The sequence below is a fragment of the Glycine max genome, chromosome 2 (genome assembly GCF_000004515.6).
Source record: "Glycine max cultivar Williams 82 chromosome 2, Glycine_max_v4.0, whole genome shotgun sequence".
NCBI classification, from domain to species: domain Eukaryota; kingdom Viridiplantae; phylum Streptophyta; class Magnoliopsida; order Fabales; family Fabaceae; genus Glycine; species Glycine max.
This window is the reverse complement of record NC_016089.4, coordinates 46,070,761-46,082,055: the sequence shown is the minus strand read 5'-3', so window position 1 is coordinate 46,082,055 and position 11,295 is coordinate 46,070,761. Positions and strand designations below refer to the sequence as shown.

The 11,295-nt window shown below is 34.6% G+C and overlaps 1 protein-coding gene and 1 pseudogene across 2 annotated transcripts; one reads left to right on the top strand and one right to left on the bottom strand.

The window, feature by feature from the left end:
* Nucleotides 1-1,076: 1,076 nt before the first annotated feature.
* On the bottom strand, nt 1,077-5,289 carry LOC100777383 (syntaxin-31). Its single transcript, XM_003519338.5, has 5 exons — nt 4,653-5,289; nt 4,171-4,319; nt 2,932-2,970; nt 1,679-1,876; nt 1,077-1,504 (listed from the first exon to the last, which is right to left on the bottom strand). The coding sequence occupies exons 1-5, from the start codon at nt 5,112-5,114 to the stop codon at nt 1,345-1,347; spliced, it is 1,008 nt and encodes a 335-aa protein (XP_003519386.1). The 5' UTR covers nt 5,115-5,289; the 3' UTR covers nt 1,077-1,344.
* A 440-nt stretch (nt 5,290-5,729) lies between these two features.
* On the top strand, nt 5,730-9,595 carry LOC100776846 (ribosomal protein P0 pseudogene; annotated as a pseudogene). Its single transcript, NR_165802.1, has 4 exons — nt 5,730-5,807; nt 7,649-7,940; nt 8,068-8,136; nt 9,119-9,595. The product of NR_165802.1 is annotated as a ribosomal protein P0 pseudogene (transcript).
* The last annotated feature ends 1,700 nt before the right edge of the window (nt 9,596-11,295 follow it).

The window sequence follows — 11,295 nt, the reverse complement described above, 5'->3', positions numbered from 1 at the left end:
AGCTTGGGATCATTTTTCTATCTTTTTACCTCTACTATTCTGATCAAATTGGAATTTATAAGAACATGAATTCATGAGCTAGAAATTGAGGGAGATTCTCATGGTCTACCTAATCGGGTCAACTTGGGCAAGACCAGATTGACTACAATTTTGCCTTTTGCATGCTTTACTAATACTAAGGATGCTTGAGTGCGAATCAGAAAAAACTTCGTACCCCATTGCCCAGAGGCTCTTCGCTATGCGAAGGTATGGGGGAGGGATGTTGTACGCAGCCTTACCCTTGCATATGCAAAGAGGCTGTTTCCGGATTCGAACCCATGACCAACAAGTCACCAAGGCATAACTTTACCGCTGCACCAGGGCTCGTCCTCCTTGAGTGCGAATCAGAGACCCACTAAAATTTTCTTTGAATATTAACAGTCAGAACTCAGGACATCAATCTGGCTACACTTTCAAATCCGTATTTTCTTTGTCTTTTATATAAGGTAATGTCTTTGACCAAGCCAGACAGGTGGCGGCAAACAACAGAACTAGTTAAAACCACTTAAAATCTGGCACGAAAAAGGAGATTCTTAGCAATAGCAATAGCAATAGCTGCAGCTATTGAGTTGGTGGATTCCCACCCAACATTTACATAACCTGCTTTATGTGTTTGGCTGCATCCTTATCTATGTAAAGCAAAACATCCTCATGTGAATAAATTAGGGCATTATCTATGAAGAGTAAAGACTACTTGAGAAGCACTTTGAAATATTAAATCAGCAGAAGAAAGATTCAGAAAAGGCACACCACAGAATTTTACATATGCAACCACAAAAAAAAAACTATATTGCAAGCTTCACAAATAATATAAATAGATAAACCATTAATAAAAAACAATTCTAGTTATTAAAAAAAAATCAATTTTGATATTACAATATCAAAAAGCTTACATTATCACGTAAGTGAACAAAGGAATTCTCGTATGCTACCATTAATTTGATAACTTGTCCACTACAGTATCTAGAAACGAGATATTTCTTTCTCCCTCTATTTTGCATCTTGGAAACTTCAAAAATATTATGAATCTATATCAATTTACCAAACACTCGTATATTTCTTACTCAATTTGCTTAATATGGGGATTACATACCAACGAAATTTTAATAACACCTATAATGATTGCCAAACTAAGAATATGGGAATATTGTAAAATGTTTACAGATGACGGAGCTCTCTATCTACATTCAAATAGAATACATCCGCACATTTACCTGCTCTTGTGTTTTTGTCTCCACAGAAGAACGAAAACAAATCCAAGTAAGCCACGAAGTGAAACTTCCATGATTAGCATATGGAAGTATATTAGGCGACAAAGAATATGAAGATCGTGAGGAAAAGTATCAGAATGGCAAATATCTTTATTAGAAGCCACCTATTTGATGATATTCGGTTGAGATGCCTCAATAAAGAACTGTGAGCTCCTTCAACATTTGCCAATGACTCATCCATATTGTCATCAATCCTGCCCATGCAAGTTAGGCAGATTTAAGGCTAATTGATAGAACACATGAACATCCGCAGCTTTGCATACAATAGTATTGTAATTCAATTCACCAACACCATAAGTGGAGGAAAATTTAGTGCAAAGAAGTAACCTACTAGTGTCTGTCAAGTATTTGAGTGAAATGAGAAAAACCTGATAGCAAGCTCCCCTTGATGGGCAACCATTGTAGCCAAATGTGAGAAAATCCCACTTAGTTCTGTGATAGTAGATTCCACATTGTGCAGAGCAGTTGCTCGACTTTGAGCATAGTTTTCATGCCGAGGCACAACCTGCTGTACCATAGACATTTCCATTTGCTGGGATGGAGTGTTGTCCACAGCCAACCTTCGTCTGTGAAAACAAATTTACCAGATGTTGTAATTTAAGTTAAAAAATATGTGCATCCTAAGCATACTGTAAAAATTTGAGCAATTCATACCCCAAAAGCAACACATCTCCAGAATCAAAGGGTAAAAATTTACCAGAGAATTCATACGCTTGGTTAGGCATTAGGGGAAGAATTGAGATTGTAAAAGGCTCCAAATTGAATGACCAAATTAAATAACTATCTTTTGTGACATTCTGGTAATTGCCCACTCAATGTATGCAGGCAAATTATAAATGGCAGAAATGTAAGCATCAAAATGTTCCAAGCTAGATGCTATGGTAAACTATTTAAGAACTGAAGTCTGAAAAGTAAAACAAAAGACAGGCCTCATATTTAGATATTTATTGTATTGAAGTGACTTCTATGGTAAACTTATGACATAATCATCAATCAAATGAGTTGTGGATTCAAGAGACAGCGTACAAAAAATAAGAATTATTAAGTTTGCAATTGAATACCTTGAATACATGAACCATCAAATCAAATTAATAACTAAAAATGACTTGTACCAAACAAATGATTATTCTTGCTGGGCTAAAAGTTTAATTCATTTATGCAACACAGACAAGATCTGTGAAACCCACCAAGAGAGAAAGGGATGTTCAATTAAGTTTGAACCACAAAAAAAAATCCAGTTTGACAGAGCCTCCCCAGTTGTGGAAACCTAAATGGTTATCCCCTACCCACATCATCAGGTAAGTATGCTAACTGCAAAATGGCGTATCAAAGTTGCTAACCATTCCCTTATGTATTTGATCATGCTTGTAGTGAAATGAGGGAAAGATTAGTGGATGCCTTGTACCCAATGCCCATCATCACATAATAGGGAGCAAGGAATATATACTCAAAACAACTCAACAGTTAACACAATTGGAGATTTATGATCCATGAGAACCAATTGACAGCCACATGCTTTTACATGAAGTTCTAGTTTAAGGTGATATTTAGATTTTTTAGATTTAAATATAACCATTCTATATAGAAATGTAAAAGGGGCAATTTGATATTATAAACAAACCTTAGTTGATTGCCAACAGGAGCTCCATTTGATGGTAATCTGCATAAGAGATATAGATACATATTATTTTGCAGCAATTAAACTTTTAGAGGTCTATCCTTTTTTTTATAACATAAATAGAGATACACAAACCCAGTATTAATAATTTAAAAATTGACATTTTGAAAGAGAGAAAATAAATATATAAATAAATTACACAGCAAAACTACATTATAATTTATAAGTATCATCAAGAAATAAAAAATTGTGTTTAGCTATATCGTAGTTCATTTTAGGTTCCCACACATGCATAGACTTGTAATTGTCACATTCTAAAGATGCCCTAAAACTAGTTAGTGCCTTAGTGGTAGAAAAGAACTGGGGAAATGGAAACAATTATGTAGTTAAGAGATTTTAACAATGTTCCACCAGGTTTGGCTGATATTTACAGAGGCAGCATACTGAAAGGGAATTCAGAAAATGGCTAGTGTAGCAAAGTTTGGGACTTTGAGTTTATGTAATTAGCATGTTCATTTTGGGATATTAAAGAGTATACTTTAGATCTACTATTCAGATTAGCCTGGCCCTGGCCTTGCATTATTTAGGACTCAAATGTTGAGTCTGAGATTCAATTTTCTCAGCAGGAGGAACAAGGATCTCCTATCAACATATGTCATATTTATGCTTGTCTCAACTATCACCATGTCTATTTCTTGTCTAGTTAAGAAAAGTACCAAAGTTGCCAGCTTTTTTTTTCTGGTACAAGAATTAAAGAGTTGGTATGCCATTGTGTGCACTAGGAAAGAAATGAAGTGTTGATAGTGGGTAAATAAATTTTGCTAAAAAAATGATATTTCAGCTGCAATATGAAATTATAAACCATGTCAAGAGGAATAATGTTAAACAAGAAAAGTTTGGCTAGATAACACCCACGCACACTTATGGTTAGACTGGCAAATCCACGACACTGAACTCTGAACCCACCAGCATCTAAAATATGACAAGAAGAGTATTCAAGAGTAAGAAACGTTCAAATTTTGAAATTTGGATACGCCAACAGTTAACTCCCAAGTCCCAACTATTTACAGAAGAATAGCAACAGGTAGCTACCAGCCTACTACAGGAGCCAGGTTTTTCATTGGGAAAACTGTGCCAAATTCTCTGATTTTATTTACATTATGGAAATTGGGAAGGAATATTCATGTCATGGCATAATGACAAATGTTAACCTGTAACTCATTAGGAAAAAAAATTACTCACGCTGATTCTTGTTGCAAACTCTCTGATGCATTCGATGAATTTGACCAAGGTGGCGGCTCATTAGCTGGCTTTGGCTGATGCTGGAAAGGGTTCTCTCTTGATGCATTCTTGGAAAATATCTGCTTCCTGTTCTCATGAGCCTTGATATTCTGGAGCATACATACACTTGCAAAACATTAATTACATGGGAGTGACAAATATAGCAAGGCATATGATGATTACAATTTACAAAAGAAATGCTTGTGATCATAACAAATAAGCATAGTTTTGCATATCTTTCTACCACCGATATCAAAATATATTTTTTTACCATGAACATTTCAAAAAAAATATAATTTCCCTACCCAAGTTAGAATATCACAAAAAAAAAAACATTAGTCATATCCAAAAAAATTGGCTCTATAGAATTGCCTATTATTCACGACCTAACACTACCTGTGTCATTCAACTATCCCTCATTCCCATCATAAGAAATAACATACCTCTGTCCTAGCAGTTAAGACATCTTGAAGGTGTTTTGTGGCTCCCATGAGTTTGCTCTTCAAGTCATCACAAACCGCGGTGGAATGCACAATCGTATCCTGCGAGTAACCGCCGTCAGCCATATCCGTGTTCTGAATGGTTTGCAAATCGGAGAGAGCCGAGTTCAGTGTCGTGATCTCGTTCTTGATCAGAACAGTCAGCTCCTGAATCTCCACGGCGGGATCGTTGAACATGGACGATTTCCTCGCCAGCTGCGCGAGCCTCGCGATCTTCTGCGAGGTCTCGTGGATCCCCAACCCGATTCGCGAGGCCTTTCGGTTGAATTCGGATCTCGAATACGACGACTCGCCGCCGCGAGAGGTCGAAGGAGGATTCTCGGGTTGAACCGGACCTCCGATCTTCTTCATAGTCTCCGATAGTAATCGGAACTCCGACGTACGGTCACGGTATGAGGAAGCCATCGGAGTCAGACACGTCCCTTCGACGTTCGTTTCAATTCCAAGGTCTCATGAAGGACACCATTTCAGTGGACACCTCAACTAACGGGGGGATTGCTATTGGCCCAACCCCATTTTCTATTGGCCCTACCAAGGAAGGGGCTGACACTTATGTTTTCCGAAAATATCCTTTTATGGAAATACGACTCATTTGTACAATGGAGTCTTGTTACACAATTTTGTTGCACAAATCGTATTTTAGTTGATATTTGAAGGGGGTGTGAAAATAAATAAACAACAAAATTATGATTTAGTAGTTTTTTTACCCAAAAATGGAACTATGCTTTTATTGTCTATTTCCCTCTTCTTCTGTGAGTATATATCTAATGATGGTAGGGGCACACGGACCAAAAGAAGGAGTTGCGATGGCATGGTGAGGAATGGCGTGCAACATCAGTGGTGGTATTGCATTTAAATCTGGTTGACGAAGGGGTAAGAATGTCTTTTCTCACGTTTGTAGGGACCAATAGCAAATGGAGTGGGGTCAATAGCAATCCCCCTAGCTGACCCCACTAACACACACTTTATTTGGGCCTAGCCCATTGGGTTAATATTTCACACAGACCCAAAATATGACTCATTCGGGTCTTCTTTTCTTCATAGTGCCGCACCACTGCCTCCTCAGCGTCGCCGACCACCACCGTTCTTCTTCCTCAGGTAAATCCTGCGCAACTCAATTTCTCTTCTTCTTTGTTTTTTATTGTTCATCTTTTTCTATTATACTCTATATTTTTTTTTCTTGTATCTCTCTTCTCATTCGTTTTACTGCGACTAGAACATCAAATAACAACAAAATCCTCTATTTCTTTTTTCAGCTTTTGTTCTTTCGATTCCAATTTCTACTTGCTTTCAGTTTTCAAGATAAGAGCTTGATTGATTCGGGTTTTGACACGAGCATGTTTTTTGCTATGTAGCAACACAACAATGCTGATATATATTCAGTTACTCACTAACACACTGAATTTTTCCCCCTTTATGCTTTTGTTGTTTGGTATCGTGTGCAAATTTAGTCAATAACCTGGCATCATTGTATAAGGAATTGTTTTTTTTTTTCATTTTTTGTTTATCCTTAGTTCTGGTCACTATATCACTTTCATTTGCTGAGTGCTAATGTGGATTTGATTTTTGTGTCATATGGAAACTGTTTGGATTTTCTGTGTTTCTGTAATGAGAGATACGATAGATAAATGCAAAACAAACTTCTAGACTTATTGTGGTTCAAATTAAGTTGGTTAATGTTATTTGTCAGTAAAAAGAAGAGAAAAAGGATATACATGCCCAACTCTGTGTTCTTTTTCTGCCTTTCAGTTCATAGCAAACTTGTTAAGTATAGGAAAAAGCAAAGCCTTTTATACACCAATGATATTCAGCAGTTCTTTCTCTTTATTAAAGATTTGCAAAGTATTAAGAAACAAGATCAGTGACTAGCTACTTGGGCCATATTAAATCTATTTGTATAAAGTTTCTATGGATTCTACAATGCACTACTAATTTTTCCCAAACAGAGTCTTATATTCCCTTTTCTGACATTTCAAATATATTGTTAGTAACTATTACTGTTGCTGAATATGACTGTTTCCTTGCCTATTCATCCCACACTGCCTCCATTTCAAATTTGTCTTTTCCTTTTTCTTACTCTAGATAATGTTCATTATGTACTGAGCTTTAATTTTAATATCACTTCAAAGTTCACTAGTTCTCTTAATTGTGTTGTTAGCTTCAATAACATTGTTGTTAACTATTGTGCTGAATTGGATAACAGAACAGATGATTGGAGCAAGGAATGAGTTGTAGGGGATTTATCATATATATTTGCCATCATCTTCTACTGCATTTAGCTTTTCTCTCTCATCTTTGTCATCCTTGGAGTGTGCATCGTGTTAAATTTGAAAAACATATTTTCTAGTTTGTTTCTAAAGTGCACCAATGATAAGGCTTCACTTCTAGCACTTTGACGTGTAATAAAATTATTAAAATGTCAATTTTCAGCACCTTGGTCATTTTTACTATGCGTGTATTGGGTTCTACATCTGTTTCCCACCAAAATCATGTCAAATACACATGTCATGGGCGAGGAAACGTAGAATCGAACACAAGCTATGTTTGGTTTGTTCATTTTAGTAAACTATGTCTTAGTTACATGATGCAGTCTAAGAATCTATTCGAAAATTATGATATTATATTCTCTCTTTATTATTTTTCTTATTTATATTGTCAAATTGTTTTTTGTTCTGATTTTTTTTCAGATCAGAGCATTATTTATATTGTCAAACATTGTCAAATTTTGTACTATTAAGTTAACGATTATTGTTTGTTTTATACTTTTATACTTTTTATTATGTTTTCTTATTTTATTTTTTCAAATTTTCTCTCTCTTTTCTTTTATTATGGTGAGTCAACCCATTTAACCCGCCACCTGTAGTGGGTTGAGTTGGGTTGCCGCAATTTTGGTTCACTACTAAAGTAATCCAACCCCTATCGGCTGAATTTTTTGACAGCCTGTCGTGAGCCAACTCAATTTGATAGCTCTAGTGATCAGCAGCAATGGCGGGGAAAGTGGCGAAGGCAGCTTATGATGCAAAGATGCTGAAGCTTCTTAGAGAGTACAGTCAGGTGCTAGTGGTTTCATCAGACAATGTGGGTTCCAATCAGCTTCAGGGCATACGGAGGGGACTTAATGCTGACTCAGTGGTGGTTATGGGAAAGAACTCGATGATGAAACGCTCGATCATCTTGGATGCTAAGAAGACTGGCAACAAGGCCTTCCTTAACCTTGTCCCCCTTCTTGTGGTAACTCTGCTACCTCATTTCGGCATTTCCTGTACCAGAAAATAAATTTGATAATAATAATAGTAAAAAAAAGAGAAGCAATTTCATTGAATTTTGAAGACAGTTATAAGTTTGTTTCTTGAATCAGGGAAATGTGGCATTAATTTTCACCAAAGGTGACTTGAGGGAAGTTAGCGAACAGATTGCCAAGTACAAGGTCAAGTAACATGCTCTGTGTTTCTTATGTTTAATAATATTCTACATTACTGCTATGTAATTGTGAGGTTGCTATGTAAGTAAAGGGATCTTGGTTGTAGTAGTTTGATCCTTGTTTTGCAATCTTTCCATGATATCTATGTTTAAGTGATGACAATTTTACTCCACAACTGATAGTCAAGCTTATTAAAAAAAACTAACACACACACAAAAAATGTGTAACTAAATACACATCTCCTGGGAGTTTCTTTTTAGTCTTTACTTGTACTGCAGTTTCTTGCAGGACAATGATATCTCTGGAGGAGCAAAATTGAGACCCCTATCTTTCTATGACACACTTGCGATTCTTTTTTCCATTCACCGGAAAAAAAAAGGCTTTTGACCTAAGTTGATTGTCTGAGTGAGATTATCAATCACAATTTAGGTGATAGCATTAGGAGTCATGTAGCAGAGAAGCCATGTTATTACAACTAAGTTTTGTATGTTGCTAAGTTAACACACTTGGGTCTGCAAGAAAGACGACTTCACTTCTCAATGTGGCAATGCCTCACTAAGGGTGTCTTTCCAAAACCATTCTCTGTTCAACGTGAATATATCAATTTTCTTTAGTCACATTCAATTTCTCGGAATGTGGGAAATGGAGGGTGGAACACCTAAACAAACAGACTAAAGCATTTTTCTGTCACTTTTTGTTGATTCTACAGTATATTCTACACGTTAAGATTTAGCTACATCATTTGCTAACCTCATTTATTATTTGCAAGTTAGATTAGTTTGCTTCAAGTTGCAGTATTTATAAACTTTTTACTAATCTTCACTGTGCCCAAAATTTTAATGTGGGTATGCCATAGTTTGCATTAGGACTAAGCATTATGGTAAATATTCTTTTATTGAGTACAGTGTGGAAGAATTGCTTCCCTATCGAGGAACCTATTAGAAAACTTCCTTATCAGAAGCCTTATGTTTTCACTAACTATCTGCAGGTTGTTCAACCTATTCTCATGTGCCCTAAGTACACGTCATATGACACATACCAGAATTGTACCTATATGCAATCTGGACAGTTACCTTTGGGCCTCACGTGTTGTAATCAGCAATCTGCGCAGGCTTCTGAGCCTTTTCTTGTATGCTCAAAATTCTTGCCGCACCAACATTGTTTCTTGATGAGATCAAGACAGTTCTTGATGACGAGTATATGGTCTCCTCTTCTCCTTTTGGCTGGTAACTTGTGACGTGGATGAAGTATGCTGATTTGGATCACATACATGGTTTGTAGTACTCTTTTCCTTGAGCACTATTGGATACTTCCATCTCACGGGATGATAGAAAATGAATATGATTTTGATCAGGGTTTCAATTTGGTAACTGGGGTTTCTGATACAAGGATCTTTAATTTCCCAGGAATTTTATCCTCTTTTTAAATAAGGATATCTGTTATATGCTTTTTATTAATTTATCTCATAATTACTGTTTTCTGTTTAGGGCTATAAGCACTACTTTCACAATTTTCAGAACCTTTTGTTTTAAGAGTATTGGTTCATAAATTGAAGATAGTTGAATGCGAATAATTTTGACAATATTGCTCTCCTTAAGTAAAAAAAGTTTGTATAAACGAATGAAGTCACATAAAAAAATCCAAATGAAATTAACAATAAAAGAAATTTATCAAAAAAATAACTCTACATTATTTCATTATAATTACTTTTATGAAAATCATTAATTTAATATCATGTAAAAAAATATTGAAAACAAAATTACGTAAATGAATGAAAAAAATGTTAATTTAATAATACATACTTAAGTGATTGAAAGTCTATATAATATTATTTAATGTTAATTTAATTTGATCAGATATCACGTTTATTGTCTGATAAAACAATTTTTAAGAAATGCATTTTTAACAATTTTCAGACAATGAAAGTTAATAAATATGATTTAACTATTTAATTTTAAATTTTCTGAATTTCAATTAAACATTTATACCATATTTTAAAAGTTTATAACAATTTTCAAATAATTAAAATCATTTAATTTAAATTTACTAATTCACACGTTATTATTCTCAGATTTTAAAAAGTATCTAAAATATTTTTAAGAGTTTAAATTTTATGAAAACATTACAATGATTTTTAGATAATTCAAATTGTCAATTTGAATATAATTATTTAATCCTAACTATTCTCAATTTCAAGAAAGCATTCACAATATTTTTTTTAAGTTTGAATTTCAACTCAGCATTTATGATCTGTATAAATAATTAAAATAAGTAAATTTAAATTATTAATTTAACCCATAATATTTTTAATTTCATGAAAGTATTTATAAAAAAATAATTAAATTAGTAAATTCAATTTAATTATTTGATCTCAATTATTTTGAGAGTCAAGGGCTATTTATAAAACTGTTAAAAAAATAATTTTTTTGGAAAATATATATAAGAGTTTCAAATAATTAAAGTTAGTAAATTTAAAGTTACGAATTTAACTGCAGAAAGAGTTGTTGTCTCGTCCGGGGCATGCTAATATTTGTGTGGGGATCTATTCCTAAGCCAAGCTATACCTGCACACTAATCATAGCCATACTATCAATATGAAATGATTAATTTCATTTTCAATTTTTTTATATTAAAAAATTAGCTTACTTTTTATTGGATCATAAAATGCATATAAGAACTTGTCTTTTATACTAATCAGAATGAAAATCAAACTTAGCTTTCCTGTGGTGGTTCCGTTAGCGGCTACGAGATGCTTTGGGGTTCCGATTTGGATTCTTGATTTTGATTTTGTGTTGATGAGTTATTTTGTTACTTCTTATTTTTCTTTTGTTAGATTTTGTCACATAGGTTTTGGGATTTGGGAATGAATGATTTTGTGGAGTTAATGGGGTTTGGGGAATGTTCGGTGTTTAAGATGTTATCGGGATTAGTTGTTTTTGTCACATCTTATCCAAAGGGGGGGGGAGTGCATTGTTTTTGGTAGCAAGGAGGGGGGAAGAGGAGGAGTGTGTTTTAGAGGGTAGTTGGGAAAAAAGAAGCATAGGAAAGTGTACAAGTAAAAAATGGTAGTGTAAATAATAACTGCCAAAAAATCCCAACAAAATATAGGTTTGAAGCCCATTGGGCCTGAATAAACACTATGAGCCGTCTGATTCGAATCGCAGC

Bases quoted from the DNA above. Each gene is read 5' to 3' on its own strand.
- LOC100777383 (XM_003519338.5), bottom strand. From the start codon at position 5,114: ATGGCTTCCTCATACCGTGACCGTACGTCGGAGTTCCGATTACTATCG. The intron at 2,971-4,170 runs GTGAGTAATTTT...TCTCTTATGCAG, and splicing joins AGTTTGCAACAAGAATCAGC to ATTACCATCAAATGGAGCTC. The intron at 1,505-1,678 runs GTTTTTCTCATT...TTGCATGGGCAG, and splicing joins CAAGGGGAGCTTGCTATCAG to GATTGATGACAATATGGATG.